The sequence below is a fragment of the Salmo salar genome, chromosome 27, assembly GCF_965601325.2.
Source record: "Salmo salar chromosome 27, fSalSal1, whole genome shotgun sequence".
Classification (NCBI taxonomy): domain Eukaryota; kingdom Metazoa; phylum Chordata; class Actinopteri; order Salmoniformes; family Salmonidae; genus Salmo; species Salmo salar.
This window is the reverse complement of record NC_138317.1, coordinates 9618780-9646240: the sequence shown is the minus strand read 5'-3', so window position 1 is coordinate 9646240 and position 27461 is coordinate 9618780. Positions and strand designations below refer to the sequence as shown.

The following is a 27461-nucleotide window of genomic DNA, read 5'->3' as shown; positions in this document are numbered from 1 at the left end:
GAGGAAATCCGTGAAGAGGATTGGAGGGTAGGAGATTGAGAAGATTAAGCGCAGGTTTCATGAAATGAAAGAACATCTAGAGGAAAGACTAGTGGTGATTCAGAGACATGAGTTGGTACAGAGAATAAGAAAACAAAGAGAGAAAGAAGTGTTAAAGAAGATGAAGACGGAGTTGGAGAGAGGCAGCCAAGCTCTGCAAAGAGAGTGGGACAGAGGTAGGAGGAAACATCAATAGAAGGACCAGGAGCTTGAGATGCTAAATGTGGAGATGTTCAGAGAGATTGAGAGACTGTAGGGTAATATGGACAAAGAGGCGGAAACACTCAAATCAAGTGACAAAGGTATCCAAACCTCAGACATGGTATTAACCATAGAGGAAGAGAGACTGTGGTTGATGGAGGAGCACACAGTGATGGAGGGTGCTCAGATGAGCATAGTAGGAGCAGAAGCTGCTCCACCTAGATTCAGCGGAGTGCTACGGTGGCATTGGCGCTTCTGCTGTTGCTGCTGCCGCTGCTGTGATTGGAAAGGAGTGTGAAGAAGAGAAGAAAAACATAGTATAGTCCCAAGTCAGCAAAATTGTGTTTTATAGAAATGTAGAGAGTACATAAAATTGAACAACTCTGCTATCATTGATCGGGTGTCAATGTAAATAGTCTGTGTGGCCATTTGATTAATTGTTCAGCAGTCGTATGGCTTGAGGGTAGAAGCTGTTAAGGAGCCTTCTGGTCCTTGACTTGGGGCTCTGGGATCACTTGCCGTGTGGGGTGACTGGAGTCTTTGACAATTTTTTGGGGCCTTCCTATGACACCCCCTAGTATATAGGCCCTGGATGGCAGGAAGCTTGGCCCCAGTGATGTACTGGGTCGTACGCACTACACTCTGTAACGTCGTATGGTCAGATGCCGAGCAGTTGACATAGCAGGCGGTGATGCAACCGGTCAGGATGCTCTCGATGGTGCAGCTGTATAACTTTTTGAGGATCTGGGGACCTCCTGAAATGGGAAAAGGTGTTGTCGTGCCCTCTTCAGAACTGTCTTGGTGTGTTTGGACCATGATAGTTTGTTGGTGATGTGGACACCAGGGAACTTGAAACTCTCTATCTGCTCCACTACAGCCCTGTCGATGTTAATGGGGGCCTGTTTGGCCCGCCTTTTCCTGTAGTCCACGATCAGCTCCTTTGTCTTGCTACGTTGAGGGAGAGGTTGTTGTCCTGGCACCACACTGCCAGTTTTCTGACCTCCTCCCTATAAGCTGTCTCATTGTTGTCGGCGATCAGGCCTACCATTGTTGTGTCATCAGCAAACTTAATGATGGCGTTGGAGTTGTGTTTGGCCACGCAGTCGTGGTTGAACAGGGAGTACAGGAGGGGACTGACCACGCAACCCTGAGAGGCCCAGGGTTGAGGATCAGCGTGGCAGATGTGTTGTTGCCTACCCTTATCACCTGGGGGCGGCCCGTCAGGATGTCCAGGATCCAGTTGCAGAGGGAGGTGTTTAGTCCCAGGGTCCTTAGCTTAGTGATGACATTCGTGGGCACTATGGTTTTGAACGTTGAGCTGTAGTCAATGAACAACATTCTCACATAGGTGTTCCTTTTGTCCTGTTGGGAGAGGGCAGTCGGTGAGCCATGACCAGCCTTTCAAAACATTTCATGGCTCCCGATGTGATTAATCATTCAATTATTAATCATTCAGTTTCATCATGTTTGATGTGTATTATATTATGCCCTAGTGATAAGAAATCATGTTGAGATGATGATATGCAACAACCTGATTTATATGGCTAAATTGCAGTGTTGTAAGAGTTGTTATGTATTTATAGCAGTGTTATGTATTTACAATTATGATGAGCTAAGTTTGCACTGAATAATAGATCTTGAGAGAGCAAAATGTACCTTTATTTAGTTATTATATGTATAATTAAATATTTATTTATATTATATTTTTGGACTGGTTCCTGGATGGACTCTTATCAAGATTTGTCATAATAAGTTAATTCTATGAATTATTTACTTATTTTTATACATACTGAATTTGCTAAAAAATAAAGTGCTATTCTATATTTGTCTCGGTACAATTGTTGTTTTATAAACCAGTATTTTGTAAGTGTACAAGCCTTGTAATTCATTTATAAGCGTGTGATTTGAACGTATTGAATTTGGTTATTTCTGCATCTCTTCCTCTATACATTTCTTTGTCTATACAGGGCTCCCGAGTGGCACAGTGGTCTAAGACACTGCATCTCATTGCAAGAGGCGAATTCAGGCTGCATCACATCCGGCCGTGATTGGGAGTCCCATAGGGTGGCGTACAATTGGCCCAGCGTCGTCTGGGTTTGGCTGGGGTAGGCCGTCATTGTAAATAAGAATTTGTTCTTAACTGCCTTGCCTGGTTAAATATATATATATTTTGTAAATACATCCAAAATTACAACAAACATTTGTTATTATATTCTGATATAGGATTACTTTTACAGTGCAGTAATCAATACTACTAACAGGTACACTTGACTATTTTGAACTATTTGGGGCTCTGTGATTCACTCAGTCAGTCTTAATTTAAAAGCATTGCCATTGCAAGGTTGGGCCAATAATCAGAAATGACAGTACCCCAGACACAGAGGGTTAGATTGGCCTCAGCAGACCTAAACCGTTGTTGTCAGAGGCAATTGAAAGGGGACACCAATAAAGTAGTCATTACCCAGGAAATTGCTTATGACCTGTTCCTTGTCCTGAATGGCAATGAAAGTTACTCAAAGTTGGCACAGGAAGTTGCCAGTGGGACATACCCACAACAGTGGTCTGTGAGAGTTGAGTTTGAAGTTTTGCGAAAGGTTCATGTCTTGTCAAAAGAATCAGTGCACTATCTGCCGGTTTCCTGGACCCAGATTTACCCACTGGACTAAAAAGGATACTCTATGGAGAATATCCAGACTTTTTCTTTTTAGTCCAGGAATAGGTTTAAATAGATTATTGTCTCAAGTAAAAAACAAAATACCCAAAAGACCCATGGTGGAGATGCAGGAACATAAACAATTCACACTCATAATTTGACAGACTACCAAAGGTGCAAGAATATGCAAATAAAAAGATCGAGGTTTCTGATATTGAAGGGAACAGTCATATTCCTATGGAAAAGCACAGCTGCAATGCCTGGGAAATCCACCAATCCCTCATGGCCTTGATACCATTTACAATTTTTGTCAAGTCACTGTTTGCCTATAGTCTAATAATGACACCATTAATACGTTTTCTGTTTCTTTTGTCATTCCCTCACATCATTATCTTATCTGTGAATTTATAACAATGTATTAGTCTTATCATTTTTTGATGTAATAAGCACCTCCATGTCTGGAAAAAGACAATTTGCATCAGTGACAAGAATGCATCTGTGGTTGGCTATCTCCTAACCTACACATTATATTTTGACAGATTTGGTTAATAATTAACTATAAGTGCATTTTTTTTACCAAAATAGGCTTGTGAATTGTGTTGAATTATAAAACAATTGTCGACAATGCAGTGCTGCAGACGGATTCCATTACCAGAGTTTCTGAAATCACCTCCCTCCTCTTGAGGACAGCTATACTTGTTTTTTACTTTCTGAAACACAACTCAAAGGCAAATGAAAAGGTTTACATTAGAGAGAAGGCGAAGGAGAAACTGTTATTTTGCAAAATGTCTCAATAAACATCATGTTTACCTTGATGACGGCGTAATAGTATTAGACCTAGTCATGCATGTCATCAGGCTACACTTCAGTGACAGACTTTCAAACACAACTCATTTTTCGCCTAAAATGACATACCCAAATCTATCTGCCTGTAGCTCAGGACCTGAAGCAAGGATATGCATATTATTGATACCATTTGAAAGGGAACACTTTGAAGTTTGTGGAAATGTGAAATTAATGTAGGAGAATACAACACATTAGATCTGGTAAAAGATAATACAAGATAATATTTTTTTTTGTTTTTGTTTTCTCATCTTTGAAATGCAAGAGAAAGGTCACAATGTATTATTCCAGGTTAGGTGCAATTTCGATTTTGTCTACTAGATGGCAGCAGTGTATGTGCAAAGTTTTAGACTGACCCAATGAACGTTTGCATTTCTGTTCAAAATGTTGTATCAAGACTGCCCAAATGTGCCTAATTGGTTTATTGATACATTTTCAAGTTCATAACTGTGCACTCTCCTCAAACAATAGCATAGTATTCTTTCACTAATAGCTACTGTTAATTGGAAGGGTGCAGAATTTAAGCTTTCTGCCCATATCAGATATGTCTTTGTCCTGGGAAATGTTCTTGTTACTTACAACCTCATGCTAATCACATTAGCCTACGTTAGCTCAACCGTCCCGTTGGGGGGGGGGGGGACGACGACGACGACACACCGATCCTGTAGAGGTTTATTAACCACCCGAATTCATACATATTTCAGTGTCTGCACCATAGAGATAGAGGATTCATCTTTATATCTGTCCTAATTTAACGTTTGTGACAGCATGGGCAGCGCCATTGAGGCTACAACTCATAGGAATCCCCACCCAGGTGACTACTTTGATTACTTTAAGAGGGGCAGAAGCATAATGGAAGCCCTCAATGGCTCTGCCCATTCTAAAACGGCCTTTTGGCCACTAGAGGCCTCTATCATTCTCTATGGTCTGCAGATGTCTGCAACAAAGAATTGCACATGTATTTTCTTGAACAATGTGACGTACAGTTCACAGACCAGAGACATTACTACTGTAATCATGTTCGACAAAAACAAAAACTGTTCAAATGCACTGTTATTTGCATCATTTATTCCAGATACAGGTGTCTTAAAAAATAAAATAACCTGAGGGACCAACAGTCGCTCAACATATTTTAGCCAGTCAGATTAAGACACAATGATGAGATGACAAAGTGACAAAACACATTGAGACAAAATGAAAGATCTAAATGAGCCACAATTGTAAAAATTCTAACAATGACAAAGTACAACTCAAGAGAACAGACATGAGACACTTTATTCAACCTTGTCCCACAGGGAATTAGGTGATAGGATGGGACTAGAAGGCAAAAAGGGATGGAAGAGAGAAAAGCATACAAAATGTAGTCCACTAATACAAGTGAAAAGTAAACGTGCTGGGTCAAGGAAGATGACATGGGGAAAGATGTAATAAGACAAATAGGGAGTAAGAGACATTCATTAAATAGCAGAACAATTAATACAGTTGTTTTATTCTCCAATGTCTACCATTTTAAATTAGGTTTCAGTAATACAGAATAGGTCATCATAAAGAGAAAACATTGACAAAAGGAAAATACAGAACACCTGATTTTAGCACAATGACTCAGAGTTAAAGTCCTACGACCAAGCTCCGCAAGTTGTTCAAGACTAATGCTTTTTTTTTTAAATCACCCTTCAATTAATAAAAGAACAGCTTTTTTTCTCAGCCTTCCCAGTGCATACCAATTTTAAGAGTCAAATTACAAGACCTGGTTAAAGTTAACTCTGACCTTTCACACTGTATTAGTGGGTGAAGGTAAGTTGTCAAATGAGTGAATAGTTTTGCTTGACAGTAAAAATGACCTTGGTCAGTGAGAGCGGAAACTTATTTGTGCTGGACATGGATGGAATGGAACATGGCTCACTGGTCAAATGCTAGATGCTAAGAGGGAACGGCTAGGAAGAGCTGCAGTCAAATGAGTCGAGTTGTGTGAACTACATTTTATGTTCTGGTCTGGTTCTGGTACCATCTGGAGTAATACATTATCAATCTATTTTTATCTTTGCTGACCATCTCTTCAGTGCAATAGACAAATACAAGTAGCTAAAACAATTAGATTTTTTAAGCCCTAAGCCCTTTAAAGGTGTATGAAATGTATCATTTTAATCTTTCAGTTAATACATTTAATTCAATCCTGCCACAATCATTTTGGATTCAGGCAATGGAAATGTTTGATTTTATACATTTAGTTTTATCATGGCCCATTTATGGCAAACAAAATAAATCACATAAATGTACACATCATCAATAACCCTAAATTGTGGTAACAGAACATAACATTGTGGCAAAAGTAATGATCCATTGGTTTCCTTTATTTCAATTGGGTTTTTATAACGTCAGATAATTGAATCAGCACAAGTACGGGCACCCAGGAATGACGGGGCACCCATGGGTAGCTGTGGCGCGACCACAACCCCACCAGCGGCCGTGAACCTGTTGGGAACAGCATACACAGCAGCATGGCACCAGAGTCACTCCAGACGGCACCAGACCCTCGGGGCCTGAGGACCAGAACCACAGGCTGCTGAACCTGCCATCTCCTCAGCCTGGGTCAGACTCGGACACTGGGTGGCATCTAGGAACAGGAGGAGCCCCCCTGCTCACTTACTGCTTCACTCACTGACACACACAGCAATGGAGGGAAACAGGAGTGGAGGTTCAGAGAAAGAAAGAGAGGATAATGGTGGGTTGGGTAAGATAAAAGAATCCCAGGGGTTGTACTGTGTTTATCAGTGATTCTCCCTCAAAGCGAAGACTTGTTTGCACACTTCAGTGTGTTCAAAACTGTGTGTTTATAAAAAGGTGTGTCCAGTATGATGTGCGTTGGATTTTTATGGAATGAGGCATGTATTATGATTATGATGTTATGTGAAAGTAAGTGTTACTGTGTTTGTGTGTGTGTGTGTGTGTGTGTGTGTGTGTGTGTGTGTGTGTGTGGAGGGGGCGGTGCTCATGGCTGTTTCCTGTGAGAGAATGGCAGGTCAGAGGTGAGAGGTCAGCGTCTAAGAGTCACAGTGGGGTTGAGGTGAGGTCAGATTCGGGGCAACTGCTTCTCAATGAATTCCTTCACTGCTGCCATCTCCTGTCAGATCAAAATAAAGAAGCGTATAAGAAACCGAACATCATGAATACTTCCATGCTGATACTCATAGAAAACCATTAGCACACATAGAACATTGATACTCATGCATGTTACAACCAAAATCCCCTTTTACCTGAGGACAGGAGCTGTGCATGAGTCCCGGGTAGGTCCGGAAGGTGATTTTCTGAGGGTTGACGATGATCTTGAGCTTCTCGGCCGTCATGGCCCCAAACTGCACTGGGATCATGGGGTCCATCTCCCCATGACACTGCAGTATGGGCATGTCCCTATTCCCACTGGTGCTCGCCGCCTAATGGGCACAACAGACCATTACATTCAATTATTAAAAGCAAAAAGTGAAGACCAAGACCAGGTTCTAACGTCAAATTACCTATTCAGTTCATTCATATCTTTACAGCAAAATCATCAAGAGCAATGGAGAGAAGAACATTTTCCAGTTTAGAATCCAGCCCGGTAATAAAAGAAACAGCTCTGTGGAATATTCAGGGGACTGAGTATCAGAAATTGTAGAGAAACAAGTAAGCTGTGTAAATGTACCTGTGGGAAACTCTTGTGAAGCGGCAGCCAGCAACTGAGAGCAACCACACCCGCCAATTGCTGCTGACAGGTGAGGGCGGTATACAAGGACAGAGCCCCACCCTGGGAGACAGTGAAAAATAGGGGGGGGGGGGGGTAGAATGTGTTTAGACCTATGGAGATGTTGTTCATGGTTCACATAGTTTACACAGTTTCAACAGCAATGTTGAAAAATCACTGACAATCAGGAACTGGAAAAATAGAGCGATCAGAGCGATTGACCTCACCTGAGAGAACCCTCCAAGCATCACACGATTGGCGGGTATTCCATTCTTTACCTCGTGGTCGATTATGGCTTTGACTGTGGAGAAGTAGGGTGAAAACAGAGGCTGAACATATTGATTTATTTCACCTTTATTTAACCAGGTAGGCAAGTTTTGGCAAAAGAAAAATATACCCAATGTCTAGTTATGATGCACACTGTTTTAGCTAACATGGTTATGTTAATAGGCACAGATCTATGGAAGGGTACCAAAAAACGGCTGCAGCATTGTAGGTACCCAAGAACACAGTGGCCTCCATCATTCTTAAATGGAAGAAGTTTGGAACCACCAAAAATCTTCCTAGAGCTGGACGCCCGGCCAAACTGAGCAATCGGGGGAGAAGGGCCTTGGTCAGGGAGGTGACCAAGTACCCGATGGTCACTGACAGAGCTCTAGAAGGACAACCGCAGCACTCCACCAATCAGACCTTTATGGTAGAGTGGCCAAACGGAAGCAACTTCTCAGTAAAAGGCACATGATAGCCCATTTGGAGTAAAAGGCACCTAAAGGATTCTCAGACCATGAGAAACAAGATTCTCTGCTCTGATGAAACCAAGATTGAACTCTTTGGCCTGAATGCCAAGCGTCACATCTGGAGGAAACCAGGCACTGCTCATCACCTGGCCAATACCATCCCTACGGTGAAGCATGGTGGTGGCAGCATCATGCTGTGGGGATGTTTTTCAGCGGCAGGGAGACAAGTCTGTATCGAGGCACAGATAAACAGAGTCAAGTACAGAGAGATCCTTGATGAAAACCTGTTCCAGAGCACTCAGGACCTCAGACTGGAGTGAAGGTTCACCTAACCACCCTCAGCACACAGCCAAGACAGCGCAGGAGTGGCTTAAGTCTCTGAATGTGCTTCATTGGCCCAGCCAGAGCCCAGACTTGAACCCGATTGAACATCTCTGGAGAGACCTGAAAATAGCTGTGCAGCGACACTCCCCATCCAACCTGACAGAGCTTGAGAGGATCTGCAGAGAAGAACGGGAGAAACTCCCCAAATACAGGCGTGTCAAGCTTGTAGCGTCATACCCAAGAAGACTCTTGGCTTTTAATTTATTTTTTATACATTGGCAAATATTTCTATATACCTGTTTTAGCTTTGTCAGTATGGGGTATTGTGTGTAGAATGAAGAGGGGGGGAAATGAGTTAATCCATTTTAAAATAAGGCTGTAACGAAACAAAATGTGGAAAAATTCAAGGGGTCTGAACACAGTCTTTATAACATGCATAATACTTGTGTCACACTGAATGACTTACTGTTCTCCGCTGCCCTCTTGATGCCAGCCTCGTCTTCTGGAGAATCTGGGCTGAGACCCATCAGGTCAAACCTGAAGAAACACACAGATCCACGTTCAGACGATGTAATACTCATCTCATACAATGAGCTCCAAAAGTATTGAAACGGTGACATTTGTTGTCGTTTTGGCTTTGTACTCCAGCAGTTTGGATTTGAAATGAGTGAAAGTTAAACACATTAATATCATACTCATCATTATTCACAACTTATTCAGGACCTTCCGTAATCATGGTAGCATCCACATTAATGTAGAAGTGTTTAGAAACTTATTTTAATCTTATTTACAATAAAAGTTACTCCAAAATGACAATACATGATTTACCATTAATTTCTATCGGGCACAAAATAATCTGAAACCACCAAAACAAACAGCAAATGCATCCAACAAGTTTGTAGAGTCCCAATCTTGATGTAATCCTTGCGTGCTCGAAATATGGGACCAAATACAAAACTTGATTACTTTAATACACATATGTGAATTTGTCCCAAAACCTCGGGTCCCCTAAAATCGGGGGACTATGTACAAAAAGTGCTGTAATTTCGAAACGTTTCACCCAATATGGATGAAAATACCCTCAAATTACAGTGCACTGTCAGCTTTAATCTCATAGTCATAGTATCATTTCAAATCTAAAGTGCTGGAGTACAGAGCCAAAACAACAAAAATGTCACTGTCCCAATACTTTTGGCGCTCACTGTACATCTTATGTGCCTCTGGTGTCCTGGTAGTGTGCGTGTCTTTGAAGGAATTCCATGTTCACAAAATCTCTCACCAAAAGGAAATCTCTTTTCCACTGAAGTGTAGTTTACAGTCAAGCCATTGGCCAATGGGAAATGTTTTAGATCAGCGCAAACATGACTCACCATGAAGGCATGGTCATCTTCATATTAAGAGTGACAGGGATTCTGGGCCTGTGGAGAAACAAATTCATCAATGGACACATGCTCTACTAGGTTCGAGGACTAAATGGTTGTATAGAAAGATAAGAGACTACCAAGGATAAGATTCGACTCTGACGGCAACACTCTAGAAACTGAGGCACTCAAGAAGAGAAATAAAACATGTCAGAACATATGAAAGATAATACAAAGACTTACGCGTGGGGGCAGATATACTTAACATGTGGCAGTTGGATAGCAGTCATGGTGTCTGCCCAGCCATGCCTGAGAAGAGGAAGAGCAATTCAGAGAGAGAAAGTGGTACTCTATACATTTTACATCTTAGTCATTTAGCAGACGCTCTTTTCCAGAGCGACTTACAGTAGTGAATGCATACATTTCAATGTTTTTTTTTTACTTTTTTTGTACTGGGCCCCGAGGGAATCGAACCCACAACCCTGGCGTTGCACACACCATGCTCTACCAACTGAGCCACAGGGAAGACCTAATACAGATTAGGCTATTAGATTTATACAGAGAATAAAAGGCGCAGCATACTAGGTTAGGTTTGCTCCTAGCAGAACTCGGCTAGGCGAAGCGAACGTCTGTGCCTCGCATACTCCCTTAAAAGACCTTCGCTTGAAAAACAATTTTAAAAAATGAAATTTTACTCCTTGAGACGCTGTAGCAACATAGGCAGTATACATCAATGACCATAGAAGTGTTGATAGACACTTCCTCAAAATAGTCAGGAAATCTGTAATTCAATTTGACGCTTTTGCCGGGGAGGTCTTAGTCACGCCATTTTACATCTAACTAAGATGTTTGGTGCAGTATTTCTCTAGTGAAAACATTTGCATGAAAACTAACAGTTTTTGTTGAATGACAAACACTTAATTGAAGAATCCGGTCCATGGTTCCCAATCTTACTAGGAGTAGTACTGTTGTCAAACCACTGACGAAGGAGCGCCGACATCTGCTGCTGAATTTCGATTTGCCGCAAGAAAAAAAAGTGTTTGTGAAATGCTGGGAAGTCTGAGACAGGCTTAAGACAGGAAACTCACCCTGAGTCACCCAAACCATGAAGGAAGATCACCTGTGGTAGAGATAGGGAGATTGACAGTTTTACATTGGCTAATGGTGCATTATGAACATCAAAGAGCATGCCAGTTTACTGGCTACTGCACTGTATTTGCATATGAACACCAGGTTCAAGTGAATCATGCCCAACAGCAAAAACAAAGGACAAATTCCTGCTGTTGCCAAGATGACTCAGTTTATATTACTGCTTGTCAACTCTAAAGAATAGCATTTATCAGAGGCATCATAAGAGAAGATCTGAATTTGGTGAGCCATATTGATTTTTTTGTACACTACGTAAAAATCTAATACGCACCTTCACAAATTAATTGAGTTGGTTTTGACCTAACAAGTGCTTGCAGACCCACAACTTGTGTAATTGGTTTGTTATCCCTTTAAGCGACAATATTTTAACATAGCACAGTTCAACGGTTTTTTTATTTACATTTGGTGGAGTTGTCAACTAATGTGAATTCAATGTGAAATCAACAAAAATGTCACTTCATCGGACATAGGTAAAAAGTTGAGTGAAAGAAAAAAAGACTACATTTTTGCTAATCCAATCAGTCTTCCACCTTGATTCAACGTCATCGCATAGATTCTTTTTTTTGACATTGAAACAACCCGTTTTTGCCCAGTGGGTTCACGGTAGGGCCGGGACCATAACAGTACCGCGATACTCGTTAGTATCGTGGCAAGTAAATAAAACACAAAGCGGATCTATCCTCTTAAGGAAAATGCCCTAATGTTAGAAACAAACATCATTATGATGTCATCCAGAGTCACATTTATTTTCCAATTCAAAGCAGGCAATAATTTATATACAGCAGGTTTATATAGGACTATTGTGATACTGGTATCGTCCCTGCCCTAGTTCACAGAACCTCTGAACAGATTAAGTTCAGCATGGCAAGCTTAGCAATAAGTGGCCAAATTTGCTGATGGATGCCCTAAGTTACACTATGGTGTTGGTGTGCTCTCTCACCGCAGCGGTCTCCTTCTCTGTCCCAGACACCGTCACAGCCTCGGCGAGCAGCGGCACAGACATGTTGTTGCCACACATACACTGTAAGGAGTGCTAGAGAGAGGGGGAAGGGCATATCAATGATGTGGCTGGTTATCAATGCTGCTATTCATCATAGGGACAGACATGATGACTAAAGACCTGTGCATGCCGCAGTTTATGGCTGCTATGAACCAATGAGACAGGCTGAGTACTGAGAGTAATCTCCTCAGTCAGGAAGTACTGAAACTCATTAACTAAATGCACTCCTAACTGCAAATCTGTTATTAACCAAAATGCAAATAGGCTAGTATCAGTGCCACTGCCTATACACAGAAAACGGATATCGGCTAGCTAGAGCATATTGTTTTCAGTCAACATTTAATACCCTCATAGCGTTAGCTTGAGCGACATATGAAAAAAGATTGAGGCAAGCAAAGAGAAAAAAACAATGAGAGGAGAAATTAAAAAGGAAAAGTGAGGAGGTGGTTAATGTATAAACCTTCAGGGAGATTAAACACTGAGTTAGTTACAATTCCACCCACCTAATGACCTGTAGTTAGTGAAAGCAAAGGGAGACAGAGAAAGAGCCAAATCAGGGGAATGAGAATGACAGGCTCAATAGGGAGATAGAACAAGACCGTGCGTCACGCATCACAATAACTTTCTGTAATGCAATGACACGCATGCTCATTATGCCTTTGCCTCATTTCCTTGTCACGGTCAGCTATTGTACACTTCAATAGGCTTAGTGCCTACCTTAAAAAAAAGGTTGTACCTTCAAGTGGTGATGAATAGCTAATATTTGTTTAGTTAATTTTGTCCCACTCCAAAACAACCAAGCTATATGATTCCCCCATGCAGGTAAGCCTACAGCACTCTGTCCTTGTAACCCGGGATCCTTGGGACATCCCTACCCCATTGAAGTTAACATTTAAAAATGGTTAAGGTAAGGGTTAGGCTTGGGCTATGTAAAAGTTTAGGGACGTCCCAAGTATTCCGGATAGCACTAACCCTCGCTGGTGAATTGGATACTAGCATCAATGACAAAGTGGAGGCTTTGTTCCTGCATGCCTGTATAATCTTTGACTTTATGCCGTCACTTAACGTTAGCCTGCCTGTAATTGTATTTGCAAGGCAAAAATCCTCAGTCCCTTCAAAGACAAAGGCGAAATCGCTGCTTGTCCTGCACTGATTTTCCATGATCCCCTGTCAGCAGTTGTTAAATAGCTAAGCATGGATGGAAGGAAATGCACCGATTTCACGGTCAGCTCTCTCAGCAAGCCTTCTATGGATGATACAAACAATGCCGTCCATGCACCGCTACAACATCACGCGTTCGCATCTGACTTGCATTAAACAGAAACCAAACTTTGACTGGTTCAGTTGTTGGCGTAAAAATAATGTGCCGCCTTGGCCCTTTATTTACAGCAGATACTGGCTCCATTTTCTCAGTAGTCAAGCGCAATTGTTACCGGGAATAAAAACCCTGTAAGGTTTACCCGGTGCGTAAATTCAAGCCACCAGGCAAGAATCGAGTAATATGCGGCAGTTCAGTATAGCCAGCTAGAACCAGCAACACTGGGGTGTATTAATTCCGCCGATTCTGTTGCAAAATGTTTCTTAAAAAAGGGACATACCTGGAATTTCCCAATTGAAAATATCGTTTTAGTTGAAAACTACACTGTTTGGATTAATGATTTACACCCCTGATTTTGTTAGTAAACCAAGTTACGCATGCTAGCTAACGCATTAGCTGGTGTGGCTACTTGCAACACGTCAGTTATCGTAATATATTAGCTAGTTTAGTTTAATTATTTGACGTAGACATATGTGGCAATACATTGACAACTAGCGATCGAGGGTACGGATATGTTGTTAATTAGTTACTGTAGCTAGCTAAAGGAAGGGTATGAAGAAACAATGGGGGGCTGAGAGATGCATCTTAGCTCGCTGCTACACAGCCGTTGCGTTGTGCAACCCGGTGGGGAAATTCAGGAGAGGTTAAGTGCAAAGCCGCTAGCTAGATTGTTTCAAAAACGTTGATAAGCTAGCCATCTACATCCAAGCAGTCAGATTAATCCTGTTTAGCTGGCTACACATCCTCAAATGCTCAATGATGACCAGAAAGCTAACCACAGAGCAGCAATCTGTAATAGACTGCCCTCCGGTCTCTTTCGAGCTTGGTTCGATTGACATGTGAGCTAAATTCGACCAGGTATTTGAATACATCACTTCCCCATGCCCTTCAACCAAAGCGGTAACCAAAAGGCCCATATGGGTTCGGTTCGGATGGGGTAAAGGAGTATTGTAAAACCGCGGCCCGCTAATACAAATTCATACACTCACCACTTGCTGTCCCAGAATCTCAACGGAACTTCCGCTACTGGTGTAGAAGGGCGGGGATTATTTTTAGTGACGTCATCACAATGTCCACACCCTTTCTCGTGCTTGCACTGTACACCCCGCCATCAATTGATCCATTGATAATGCAATTTGCACTAAACAAATATATTATACCAAATCCAAAGAGACTCTTTTCAATACAAATAACAATACTGTAGCCTTTTAGCACGCCAAAATCTACACTTCAATACGATTCTATAGTCACAATAAAATGTTTTTTAAAAATACTATTATTCTCTTGTGTATAACATCTTTATTCTTCAAATAATTTCATCACACACACAACAGCAGAGGGCATTTTCTATTCCTTAGACTAGGCATACAGCATTTTCCTCAAATTCCCAACATGTTGGACAAAGCAATCACATTCAGCCACTGGCAGCAATGTGACACCTCATTAATAATGCAATGAAATCACGAGTTAAATAGCTTTTGTGTTTGGTGAGTGTCAAAGGAAGCAGTGTGGTATAGTGAGCAACTCACTTGGGTATATGGGTCAAATCTAATCTATTCAAATGAAAACCTTATGCTGATCTACTTTGGTTGTGTCAAAATGTTCACATTATTGCTAAGCCATTCATAGCTTGGATGAGAAAGAATGTGAGTGATCTCCCACTGCAGGTGACATTGGAGTCAGTCCAGTTTTGCTGAGACAAGTTGTCATATTACAACAAACCACTAGGTGGCACAGTCTCCAGATATATTTTAGATAAAAGCACTGAAGCTTTTGATGCTTTATCACAAGGTTACCAGTGAGTGGCGTTAAATGTATTCATTACCCAAATCAAAACTGACTCAATTCTTTCAGCCTCCACTCTGTGGTACAATAAGTGCAACAACTGAGCAAATCCAGATTAGACACTGATATTCAGTATTAGTCATATCTGACCTCCAATGAGAAAGTTCACCCACCAGGCCTAAGTATCCATCACCACTTCCTTTTGACCCATATCTGTCAATGCAACTTTCCCACCCCTCCTTTCTCTCAGGAGATGAAATTTGTTTGTGGGATGATGCTGTCGACTTTATGGTCTGCAGGGTTAGCGGACGCCTCGTAGTTGCAGATCGTCACTTCATGTCTGTGAGGCTGGGAGGAAGAAAGCAAAACAGATGAGACACAGATGAGGTGTTTTGCCATTTAACAAATGGACAACATGGAACAGTCAAAGTAAAGCCTGATACATAAGTGAAACATAATTCTGCAAATCAATAGAACGATAAGAAACAAATAAATTCAGCGCCTCAGATAATTTACTGGAGGTGGGTCTAATTTGTTCTCACCTGGGAGTACTCCCCTCTCAGCCCAATGTAGTAGACCCGTGTGGACTCTGTCCCAAAGTTCCGTGATATGTGAATGGACAAGTGATTAACGTTGGAGAAACGGGCAATCCTGGAAAGAATGATCATTTAGGGTAGATTCGTTTAGTGGGTTTTAGGTTGGGTGGATACTTAGGCACAGTAAACTGAAATGTGATTTTTTACAAATGTTTTGTTATCTTGTCTCGAAAATAGTCTATGGGTGAGCAGTGACCAAACCCCATTTTTTTCTGGGAAAACAATACTATTTTAGTGTATGTGCGCGCTTCTATTGCTCTTACTTAGTTGGGTATTCCAGCTGAGCCAGTGGATCTCTATTGAGACGGAAGGCTTGTTCAGGTTCTCTGCCTGTGTCATCAAAAGACATTTGGGGTATGTTCTTGTACCTACACGGACAATGCAACAACACAAAGTGACAAACAGTTAGTTATCAAAAACCACACATGCTGACAAATAAATGTAGTTCCATGCCAATGTAGCGGAAGCTAGCTAATTGTCACTAGCTGTCTTGTCTCACTGTGAAGAGTGAGCCAAATGTCACTGACAGAGCAATACGTTAGCTACTTGCCCTTTCAGTTTGCCCAGAGCTGGGGGTGTATTCACTATGAACCAAACGAAAGCAAACAAAAGCAAACAGAACAAAACGACCTGAACCTGTGCAATAGAAACTCGTTGCAAAACATTTTCTGTTGTGACCCGTTTTGCAATGAATACTCCCCTGGTTGAGTCGTGAGTAATAAGCATCATATCAAATCTCAGAGCGAGTTGATACATGCTACACTGGCTCAATGCAATCCCAGAGTCAGGACCCAAGGTGTTTCTGAAAGGCAGAAACAGTACTCACTCACAGTCTCATTTCAGCAGGATGCGATTCATCGTCTTCACCGGCGATGATTATCCCTTTCAGCTTGACACTTCCAGTGAACCTGAGAAAAATATGATTTGTGACAGAATGCATAAAAGACAATATGATTGAACAAGTTTGAAGTTAATATTACAGCATAAGAAAAGGGTGAAAAGGGGGTTGATGGGTGGGGTTCTTACGGGATGTTGAACAGGAGCTCTTCATCAGCATCACTCTCAACAAACTACAGAGAGAGGTTAGAGACCGTTTCCAGAGAATTAATGAGAGAAAGAGTTTATCACATAGCAGCTATTTGAAAGTTAACAGTGGGCCTTCATCACATTAGAAAGGTTATGAGAAGTTGGCTTTCACTAATGGAAGACGTCCAGATAAGCTCTAAAGAAAAGTTCACTGACAAATGTTCCACCACCTGTGTAAGTTACATATTTCGTTCAGTGTACAAAACAAGTCATCATGGGTTTTTAATATTACAAGTAAATGTGTATCAATGACTTCTGGAAGGGCGCATTATATCATCCAGTCTGGCCTTGACTGCAGTATCGCTGCATACCAATTTCCCTTGCCAATTACGCGACACATTTTTGCAACGTTTGTTTTACCGACGAGCCAAAATGGCAGCTGTCACAGCTGAGTTTCATCATTCCAGATGATAATTCAGGGATTCTACACCCTCAAAAATGGTTACATTGAGATGTACTATACACGCAAGGAGTCGACAACATTACCTTCTCCCTGTCAGTCCGTTGATCCCATGGTTTAAACACGAGTTTCCCATCGCCTTCTCTTGTTTCATTGAGACACTGCAGTTTCTCGATGTCAATGCGCTGATACAGTGCATACTCCAAGCCCCGTTCTGCTGGCTCGTGCTCGTCTTCACAGCAGCCGTGGCTGTGCCCACCATGGCCGTGACCAGACATCACAGATACTAAATATCGCACTTTAGAGAAATGTAAGTCCTAGCTGGTGATGATACGGGCTGTCTAACTAGCTAAGTTGTTTGTTTCAGACTGACCTGGCTCGTTTCACTTTTCCACAACATTCTGGAGAGGAAACCTTTCAAAATCACATGTACGTTAATAGCCAATCAAGATGGACGTACAGATGCAGAACACCAACGTGCTCTCTGATTGGCCTGGCCAACACCAATGAACAAGCACAGGGTTTCCACTAGCTATTTGTTTACTAGCTTTCACACCAGATTACAGTCAAAATTGGCCACAAAAATGTGCTTTTTGATATTTAAGGTTAGCAGTGTGGTTAAGGTTAGGTTTAAAAATCAAATTTTAAGATTGTAGAAATTGACGGGGTTTATGCCACGACCCAGCACACGCACCTGTAAAACCCATAACTGATATTAGATCAGTGTCTAGTGGAAAGCTGCTCCCATTTGTTTTGCACCCAACATCCATCGCATGTTTCTTTCAGTAGTCATTATTAGTCAGTGATACAATATTCCAATATGCCAAACAATTACATATTCTCTATGTGCTCAATAGTGCTGGGAATGTAGAATGTACCCTACCACATACAGCAACTTATTCAGTGCACTGTGGCCAGGTTCCATTGCTAGATTTGAGCAGTGTTTTTCTCTTTCATTTCAACATCAACACAAGACACAATAGACCATGCATACATATGAGGGCAAAACGTCAATTTTATTGAAAATGTCCATATAACATTTATTAAAATCTATTAAAATTACTATTTGCTCCACGTCCATTTGGATCCAGGTTCAGGGGGAGCCAGGGGTCCCAGAGATGAAAATAAATACATAAGAGTGAAGCTGCATGGTCCTATCACTTCCTCTCTCCTCTTTCTCCCTTTGTGTTTTCCTCTTTCCGCACTCACTTCATTCCTCACTCATCACAGTGAACCAGATAAAAGTAGGGATGCACATGTGGTTCAACACTGAACACAGTAAGAAAACAAGGTGTGGGTGCACTGGAATAAAATGGGTCTATTCAATTGTACTTAAAAACATGCTGCCTGTAACAGCACTGTCATTTGATGTCTTAACTTATGCGTACCATAATAAAGCATAGTTGTCTGTGTCAGAGTTCCTCTGTAGTGTATGAACTTGTAACAAATGACTAGTTTCGCCTTTGAAATATTTTGTCTGCGTGTTTGTTTGCCAGGGTCTATCTGGGAACATTTAAAAATGGAGGACATAATTGTGTGTGTATTTAAGAAACGCTAAAATAATGGAGAAAATCTGTGTGTGTATGTACAGTCGTGGCCAAAAGTTGAGAATGACACAAATATTAATTTCACAAAGTCTGCTGCCTCAGTATGCATGATGGCAATTTGCATATACTCCAGAATGTTATGAAGAGTGATCAGATGAATTGCAAAGTCCCTCTTTGCCATGCAAATGAACTGAATCCCCAAGAAACATATCCACTGCATTTCAGCCCTGCCACAAAAGGACCAGCTGACATCATGTCAGTGATTCTCTCGTTAACACAGGTGTGAGTGTTGATGAGGACATGGCTGGATATCACTCTGTCATGCTGATTGAGTTCAAATAACAGGCTTCAAAAGGAGGGTGGTGCTCGGAATCATTGTTCTTCCTCTGTCAACCATGGTTACCTGCAAGGAAACATGTGCCATCATCATTGCTTTGCACAAAAAGGGCTTCACAGGCAAGGATATTGCTGCCAGTAAGATTGCACCTAAATCAACCATTTATCGGATCATCAAGAACTTCAACTGTTGTGAAGAAGGCTTCAGGGCGCCCAAGAAAGTCCAGCAAGCGCCAGGACCGTCTCCTAAAGTTGATTCAGCTGCGGGATCGGGGCACCACCAGTACAGAGCTTGCTTAGGAATGGCAACAGGCAGGTGTGAGTGCATCTGCACGTACAGTGAGGCGAAGACTTTTGGAGGATGGGCTGGTGTCAAGAAGGGCAGCAAAGAAGCCACTTCTCTCCAGGAAAAACATCAGGGACAGACTGATATTCTGCAAAAGGTATAGGGATTGGAATGCTGAGGAATGGGGTAAAGTCATTTTCTCTGATGAATCCCCTTTCCGATTGTTTGGGGAATCCGGAAAAAAAGCTTGTCCGGAGAAGACAAGGTGAGCGCTACCATCAGTCCTGTGTCATGCCAACAGTAAAGCATCCTGAGACCATTCATGTGTGGGGTTGCTTCTCAGCCACGGGAGTGGGCTCACTCACAATTTTACCTAAAAACACAGCCATGAATAAAGAATGGTACCAACACATCCTCCGAGAGCAACTTCTCCCAACCATCCAGGAACAGTTTGGTGACGAACAATGCCTTTTCCAGCATGATGGAGCACCTTGCCATAGGGCAAAAGTGATAACTAAGTGGGTCGGGGAACAAAACATTGATATTTTGGGTCCATGGCCAGGAATCTCCCCAGACCTTAATCCCATTGAGAACTTGTGGTCAATCCTCAAGAGGCGGGTGGACAAACAAAACCCCATAAATTCTGACAAACTCCAAGCATTGATTATGCAAGAACGGGCTGCCAGCAGTCAGGATGTGGCCCAGAAGTTAATTGACAGCATGCCTGGGTGGATTGCAGAGGTCTTGAAAAAGAAGGGTCAACACTGCAAATATTGACTCATTGCATCAACTTCATGTAATTGCCTCAATAAAAGCCTTTGACACTTATGAAATTATTGTAATTATACTTCAGTATTCCATAGTAACATCTGACAAAAATATTTATATTTGTGTCATTCTCAAAACTTTTGGCCACGACTGTATGTGTGTGCACATGTCTGGTGGGCGTTTGTAGATGACCCATAATTCATTGAATTAAAAAGATCTTAGCTCCTACAATCTCTTCCTCTCCTCTCAATCACGTCATACATTCATCTCTCTCTAGCTCTATCGGCGGGAGAATCTGTTCTTGAAAGCTTTGATAGTTTTGGCCATCATGGGGGCGATTTCTGCAAGACAAACAGATGTGACATTTTAAAACAGAAAAGTTAACCACGCAGACATGTCCTCTCAGAGATTAAAGTCAACACGTTTTAAATCAGGAAAGTACTTTTGTTTTACATGCATGTTGGGTCTAATAGAAATATCTGAACCTATTTTCTTACACACACACACACCCCGATACTGACTTTTGACCTGTGGTTTGTTGTCTCTGGCGCTGGGGCCACCCCCACCGCTCGGGCCTGAGGAGCGAGATGTCTCAGGGGGACTGTCGTGAGAGGAGGAGTGGCTGGGCTCAGCCGAGTGAGAGCTATACGACAAGGCTGGCCTTATTCTAAAAAACAGGAAGGTAAATCCAATCAGTGTACAGAAACATTTTAAAAAACAGTATAGTTTTAATAGTGTTTTTGAAATCTGGGGGGCATTATATGCACCATCTCTGAATACTCAGAAAACTAATAAGCGATGCGAGGAACATTTCAAGAAAGTTTCTATGCGCCCTTTTTTACTCATGTAGCCTAGCTGCTTTATCCTCAGATTGAACAACTGTCTCGTTTTATTTTCCCCATCTAGCTTTCACAATGTCATCCTGCAAGGTCGGAACATCCAGAACACGTCAGAATGTCTCTTCCATTTCATCCTCCATTGTGTTGAACCTTTTTAATATCTTATGATTGTTCATTCCTCAAACAAAACATATTCGGGTCACATTTGATACAAATATGATGTAGTGCATATCATCTTAAATTAGCAATCAGCCAAGCATTTCTATGTATATGAAAATGTAAGTGCCAATATAACAAAGTGTTTGATGGTGGTGGGGACATGAAAGAAATTCCAGAATGTTTGTATGTGCTCTTCTAGCCTCTATCCTCACCCGGTTGTCAGATTGAACACCGGAAAATCTGTGGCTTCTGTCTCTTGCCCTTTCTGTTTAACATACGGTCTCTGACTACTCTGGCATCCATGAAGCTGTGTGTCATCCTACAAGGTCGTTGCGTCCAGAACACGTCAGGGCGAGTTCCGCATTTGAATTCAATGTACGTTAGGAATCGTAACCCCTCTGCGTGAACTTGGTTAACCATTAGAATTCCCCATGATGACATTGCAACAATTCACATAGAATCATAACGGTCAATTTGTAGATTAAAATATGATTTAGTGGACCTTTGAGAATAAGTTTGAGAGTCTGAATTACATGTTAGCATATAAAGTTACCATTCAGCCAATCATGTCTTTGTACATGTAAATGTAAGTAGGAAAAAATAAACATGGAAGTGCCAACATGAAGAGTGTGCACTAGTATGCAGTGTGTGATAGTGATATGCACACTAGTGTCCACATACTTGATCGGAGCTGCAGCTGCAGTGGAGCTGGCAGTGGAGGTGCTTGTGGTGCCAAACTTCTCCTGTCGTCGGCGGACATCGCGCGGAGGTTTGGCGACGGAGTTCACAAATGCCATTTTAACCTGTCGACCTGCCAGGAAAAACACACACATAAAACACATGCTCACTCAAAATAAACACCCTCCGTACACTTTCATTGGCGATAACAATAACTGCTAGTAATAACTACTGTATAGTAGTATTCAGCTCATAGATAGGATGTAGAGAAAGAACCTTTGGGCTTGTTGGCATGGGCCGAACTGATATTCTGGGTGAGCTTACGAAGGCGCTCCTCCCGCTCGTCGTGCTTCCGCAGGTACATCTCCCGCCACGACTCGTACTCCTGGGGCGTCTCACGCTTGAAGTCCCGCTGGCAGTGGCGATGCCAAAGCTCATCAGAGTCCTCCATAAAACACTGAGGATTTGTTTTTTTTAAATAATAAAAAAATAGGGTTAAAATGATCACGTTTTTACATGAAATATATCCTACAATTTAGTAGGGAGAGTTAAAACACCATTCATTGTTCAAAGCATAAGTTAGGAGTCACGTTTTTGTTTGTACACTTCACCTAGGTTGTTCCTGGTATACAGTGTGGCTTGGCAGAGTATGACAGCTTGTGTACTACATGCTCACTGACCATCTCGTACTAGGTGACGGTTTGTGCGTTCATGCGTGAGACGCTACTTTGATTGTGTGTGTGTGTGTGTGTGTGTGTGTGTGTGTGTGGTGTGTGTGTGGTGTGTGCGCTACCTGATTGCACTGCTCAATGCGGTAGAGCTGTTCTGGGGTGCATCGCTCTAGTACTGGTTCCAGAATCTCAAATGGTACACCTCCCACCTCATCAATTGCTGGAAAAAACATACAGTAAGCATCTCATTATACAGAGACTCACACAATCAGAAGGGATATAGCATGGACAGCGCTGTGGTTAGAATATATTTCATGGACCTAGACAAATATAAGTCTTAATGTAGTACACCTAAACATCTCTCAAAAGAGAGAGGGCAAAGACATGGATCCCTTAACCCATTTTTATAATGGGCTGTTGTTCAAACACCACCAACTTAATTGTCTTGTGGATTCTTATGGCTGCTGGTCCACTTCGATCCACTTTCACACGGTCTTAAAATCATTTAAACCAAAACTAAGAGCAACACGTGACTTCCTCTTTAACATTACACCCACATTGAACACTGACTGTTAGTGTGCCTTGCTCCTTTAACAAAAAAATGTACACTTGACTAAATTAACCAAATGTGGTAACAGAAACTGAAATAAAACCTAAGCATTAGGGTAACGATGTCATTACATGGCATTCACAGTGTTGCTAGGAGACAACACTCACAGTCAATGTTGTTTTGAAGCACCCTGATGCACTGCTCATACAGACTCATCATCTTGGGCAGGTAGGACGTCTTTGAACCCGAGTAGACTGTCATTTTAGAGTTAAAGCGTCTCCCAGTGAAGCCAGTGTCCTCCTCGGCGTCATTTGACACAGGACCTGCAGGAAAGAAGCCAAAAGTTAAACATGAGAAATTGCTGACAATCAGAACTAAATGTACTAGGCCTAGAGAATAAACGTAAATGCACAAATGTCCCCAAAGTCCAGACAAGTCCAACACACAAACTGTACTTCTACGCTAGCATACTACATAGAATGAACCAATGCATTCTCAGTTGTACACTAGTATGAACGTACCCGCACAGTGTGAAAGAACCAACATTAAAAAACAATAAGCACCTTTACGTCGCTGAGGGGACAATGGTGTGAGATCAATGGAAGGCAGAGGTCTGTAGTAAGGCTGGATGGCCGGCAGAGAGATATCAGGAAGCGTGGACACAACCTCGACCACCTGAGGTAAAAGAAAGACTTCGTTAAAGAGAAAGAGTTCAGTCAAGAAACTGAGAACAAGGACTCTCATAATGAGAGCATCAGGGTCAGGGCGACTGTTTAATAAAAACATACAGGTAGGTGGATTGTAAGGACTTACTGTCCAGCACTGCAAAAATATGACAGCAAATATAACATTCTCCAATTGAACATACACATCTTGTGAGAAGAAGAGTTCAATGTCTGTTCTTACCTTCCGGCGTTTCTCAGGCACCGGAGTCGTTGCTGTCGGGGTCTGGGCTGGATCAGCCCTCTTGCTGCGGCTCCCGTTGGCCTTGCTGGGCTTGGACTCCTTGGAGGAGGAAGGAGCAGCAGGCGAGGGCTGGACAGGCGGACGAGGAGGTGTGTGGTGGTGGGAGGAGGGCCGACTGCTGCTGCCGCCGGGCTTCTTCTTCTTCTTAGTGGGCGTAGGGGCGTCATATGTGAGGAAGGATTCAAACGACATGCTGGGGGTATCAAATGCCTCTTCCGCCTGCTCCTCAGTCACTTGGACTAATACAGGGGAGTCCCTAGGCTCACGTGACCTCCCTAGAGATTAAGGAGAACAAGGAGGGAATGATGTTAATGGGATGTAGTTTTTTTTAAAAGAGAGAACATGGTTAAATATATAATACATGACTGGAAAACTATCTATAGCCAGCAGCCCAATACTGACTCGAAACTTGAAAGAGGCATCTATGGAATAGGCTGTCATTTGAGAACCAGCCTCTCTGTAAATGTCATAATGACACAACAAAATTCTCAGCCAACTCAGTCGGCAGCACACTCACCGTCACTTCCACCTCTCTTGTCCTTCTTGCTCTCGTGCGGGGTGGAGTGCCGACTGTGCTTGGAGGCCTTGCCAATGTGCTGCGGTTCCCTCTCCGCGCTGCGCTTCTTCCCTTCGCCACCGCCGCTCGCCTGCGCATGACGTCGCCGCCTCTCCTCGTCCCGGTCGCCGTGGGAACCGTGATGCTCCCTGCCAGGCTCTTTGTGTGGTTTGGTGTGTCGGACCTCTTTGTGAGGGAGGCTGGGCGCGGGCTCTGGCTCTTCCTCCATGGGGCTCTCGTAGCCCTCAGACTGGTATCCCCCTCGCTGGCCGCCGTGGCCGAGCTGTGGGGGGCTGTAGTGGTGCTGAGGGGGGGAGGGGGAGTAGTTGGTGCGATAGCTTCTTTCCTCCTCCTCTATCATCATCTCCTCCTCTTCATCCTCCTCCTCTACATGAGGAGGCTCCTCCGGGGATAGTTCCCGGACACGTTTGTGGCTTACGTCCCTTCCCTCAGAGCTGTGAGGGTGCGCATGTGTCCGTACGTCCTTGGCGTTGCCGGGTCTGTGAGGAAGAACAAAAACAGAGCTACACTTCAGTAGAATTCAGATGACGATACGCTGAGAAAGAGACGAAGAAGACGAATCAGAAGAAGTCCCCCAATCCCTCAGTAATAACGTACCTTTCAGAAGACGGGGTGGGAACCAGTTTCTTCCACTTGGCCACAAGGCTCTTTGCAAGATCTCCAGCAAGATCATGTTTCCGGAATGAATTCACAGTTTTTCCTACTCCAGTTTCCTGCACCGGCGAGAACAAAATATAAGCATGCCATCGATAGTAGTCGGGTGTCCTCATTATCAGTACATTATGTTTTTGACACTAGTGTCGTGTGGGTCATGTTTGGAGAGCAACGTGGGTGGTTTGTATAGTTTCAGGCACTCTAATGGTTAAGTGAGCAGGCCAGTACACTTAGTAGTGCACAAAACAGACCATATTAGCGTTTTTGCCCATCATAAAAAGGAAGTGAGCATGCTCTGAAGGTTGCGTGACAATATTGAACAGCACAATCAACTCCTGTAGAGCAGCTGGCTACAGAGGGTCACATCATCCTGCTGCAAAACCAGAGCCTGTACTTGGATTCCTCTTCTAAATAACACTGCAGTGAGTGAAGAACTATGGTGCAATCAATGTGTGCAGTCTTGGAGACTAAAGAAAGAGATACTATCACTTTTGCACTAACGAAAGAATAATCATGACATGAGCATACATTGTTTCAATATCTTACCACAAGGATATCCACAGTCATAGGCAGCTCCCCCAGCCTTTTGAGGGTCTTCTGGAGCTAGATCGTGCAAATACAGAAGATTGACAGAGTGCTCACTACATCCTCTGTACTGATCGATCGATCTAGCTAGCCTGATTCTGAGAAGAGCCAAACAGTCTGCACATTAGCAAAGTGCACACAATTCAGGTATGCCAAAGGGAAGGATATAGTTTGTTAAAGGTAACGGTCAGGTTAATTCAAGGTTGCTGATCATTGAATGAATGGAAATATAAAGACATAACAATATTTACATAATCACAGTATTGATGACATGGGTCTACTGTGTAAAAGTGTGCACTGTATGTGTAAAAGTGTAGGCCTACTGGTAGTTTGACTTTGTAACTGTGTAGTACTTTCAGACTTTACCTGATTCATATTTGTGTAGTCCAATTTTGCCTAAATTGCACAGTCATGGAGTCATCAAGACTTGTCCATTTGTCGTGGCCTATTTGAAGGGGGTTGTGCTACACATATACGGAGAGGTGGTTGTGTTTACTAAAGTTGATCAGCTGACAAAAACCCACCACGACATGGCAGTGTGTGCAGGGATTGCTTTGTTCAATGAGACACAGCCGATATCACAGTAAGGCACTACGAACACATGTATTGTTGTTGCCCTTAAATTTGGATTGATCCATTGAGTGAAGTGCAACAATCTAATAATTAGGCCCGTGCTGCTGTTGCTCGATCGTGGAGTTTATACAATAGCTGAGGGGTCATGTCTAGAAATAATCCAGCTTTTGTCAAATTAACGTCAAAAGTGTAAATGTTTTACATTTAATGTAACCCTCAACCCCTTTCCTAGACAACCTAATCCGCCTAACCTGCTACGTTAATTCTAACCTGCTGCGTAAATTCTCATAACCTGCTACGAAAAGTAAAATCTGACGTTAATTTGACGAAAGCTGGATCCCTTTTAGCCATGCCCTCGCTTCGCTTTCCCTTTTTGTGGTTGTTTCTTTATCACTAGCTAGCTGGCTACATTATTAGCACTTTATTAGCAGTGGCAATGTCCGTTAGCTACAATAGCTCCATGACATAAAGTACAGTTCTGCGGACTTGGCAGGTAGCTCGAGGACTAGGTTAAACTTAACATGAACTATGGTTAAGAAACCCAGTTAGTTGGCTAAGCTACATATCGTGACGTGATCTTAGAAAAAGCAGTAACTACCTACATTAGCGGAACTACCTCCCACGCGACAATATTTGAAAACATTTTAGTGGGCGCAAGTCATCCGCTACAACCTTGCCATTTCATTCTGGGCCTTTCGATTATTACCTTGCGAGGCTCTAAGTTCTCGCAGAGCCGAGACTGAAGTCTCTCCACCGCTTCCAACAGCTCCTCCGCCATGTTTACTGCTGGTGCCCTGTGCCCGGAAGCTGCTTCATTACAGTAGAATAGGGTCAGTGCCATCCTATCCACAGCTTCACTCAGCCGACTTGGAGATTGGCGGAACTACGTAATAAAACAGCTGACAAAGAATAAACCAGACACCTCTTTGAGGATTAAAGATCCAATGCAGCCGTTTTCATCTCAATATCAAATCATTTCGGCCAAACAGTTATTAGTGGAGAAGGTGGAAAGTTTTAAGTTCCTCGGCGTACACCATCACGGGCAAACTGAAATGGTCCACC

General features: G+C 42.6%; 3 protein-coding genes across 5 annotated transcripts; all 3 read right to left on the bottom strand.

The window, feature by feature from the left end:
* Positions 1-4784: 4784 nt before the first annotated feature.
* On the bottom strand, positions 4785-14433 carry lypla2 (lysophospholipase 2). Of its 3 annotated transcripts, none has more exons than XR_014382900.1 (11): positions 14333-14433; positions 11966-12058; positions 10965-10996; positions 10120-10185; positions 9886-9933; positions 8982-9052; positions 7682-7755; positions 7416-7517; positions 6991-7167; positions 6713-6857; positions 4785-6680 (listed from the first exon to the last, which is right to left on the bottom strand). XR_014382900.1 is itself a non-coding variant. In XM_014177574.3 (10 exons), exons 2-10 carry the CDS (start codon positions 12041-12043, stop codon positions 6807-6809), a joined length of 699 nt encoding a protein of 232 aa, XP_014033049.1. In that variant the 5' UTR covers positions 12044-12058; positions 14333-14433; the 3' UTR covers positions 4785-6806. The 3 variants fall into 3 exon arrangements, 1 of the variants encoding a protein (XP_014033049.1); XR_014382899.1 differs by having other exon boundaries at positions 4785-6683; positions 6716-6857; XM_014177574.3 differs by having other exon boundaries at positions 4785-6857.
* A 186-nt stretch (positions 14434-14619) lies between these two features.
* LOC106588486 (PITH (C-terminal proteasome-interacting domain of thioredoxin-like) domain containing 1) lies at positions 14620-17638 on the bottom strand. Its single transcript, XM_014177577.3, has 6 exons — positions 17297-17638; positions 16751-16794; positions 16555-16632; positions 15988-16092; positions 15671-15779; positions 14620-15476 (listed from the first exon to the last, which is right to left on the bottom strand). The coding sequence occupies exons 1-6, from the start codon at positions 17486-17488 to the stop codon at positions 15375-15377; spliced, it is 630 nt and encodes a 209-aa protein (XP_014033052.1). The 5' UTR covers positions 17489-17638; the 3' UTR covers positions 14620-15374.
* A 569-nt stretch (positions 17639-18207) lies between these two features.
* LOC106588473 (elongin-A) lies at positions 18208-27434 on the bottom strand. Its single transcript, XM_014177554.3, has 12 exons — positions 27106-27434; positions 25788-25844; positions 25185-25300; positions 24528-25066; positions 23951-24285; positions 23608-23719; positions 23212-23367; positions 22617-22714; positions 22100-22280; positions 21827-21956; positions 20669-20814; positions 18208-20488 (listed from the first exon to the last, which is right to left on the bottom strand). Exons 1-12 carry the CDS (start codon positions 27238-27240, stop codon positions 20427-20429), a joined length of 2067 nt encoding a protein of 688 aa, XP_014033029.2. The 5' UTR covers positions 27241-27434; the 3' UTR covers positions 18208-20426.
* Positions 27435-27461: the final 27 nt, after the last annotated feature.

Excerpts from the sequence above, each read along its gene's own strand:
- LOC106588486 (XM_014177577.3), bottom strand. The coding sequence starts at position 17,488 with ATGTCTGGTCACGGCCATGGTGGGCACAGCCACGGCTGCTGTGAAGAC. Across the intron at positions 16,633-16,750 it reads GAGCTCCTGTTCAACATCCC|GTTCACTGGAAGTGTCAAGC; the intron begins GTAAGAACCCCA and ends TATTTTTCTCAG. Across the intron at positions 16,093-16,554 it reads CATCCTGCTGAAATGAGACT|GTACAAGAACATACCCCAAA; the intron begins GTGAGTGAGTAC and ends TTGTCCGTGTAG.
- lypla2 (XM_014177574.3), bottom strand. The coding sequence starts at position 12,043 with ATGTGTGGCAACAACATGTCTGTGCCGCTGCTCGCCGAGGCTGTGACG. Across the intron at positions 10,186-10,964 it reads CATGGTTTGGGTGACTCAGG|GCATGGCTGGGCAGACACCA; the intron begins GTGAGTTTCCTG and ends TCCTCTTCTCAG. Across the intron at positions 7,168-7,415 it reads TTCACAAGAGTTTCCCACAG|GCGGCGAGCACCAGTGGGAA; the intron begins GTACATTTACAC and ends TGTGCCCATTAG.
- LOC106588473 (XM_014177554.3), bottom strand. The coding sequence starts at position 27,240 with ATGGCACTGACCCTATTCTACTGTAATGAAGCAGCTTCCGGGCACAGG. Across the intron at positions 22,281-22,616 it reads GCATTGAGCAGTGCAATCAG|TGTTTTATGGAGGACTCTGA; the intron begins GTAGCGCACACA and ends ACAAATCCTCAG. Across the intron at positions 21,957-22,099 it reads CCATGCCAACAAGCCCAAAG|GTCGACAGGTTAAAATGGCA; the intron begins GTTCTTTCTCTA and ends TTTTCCTGGCAG.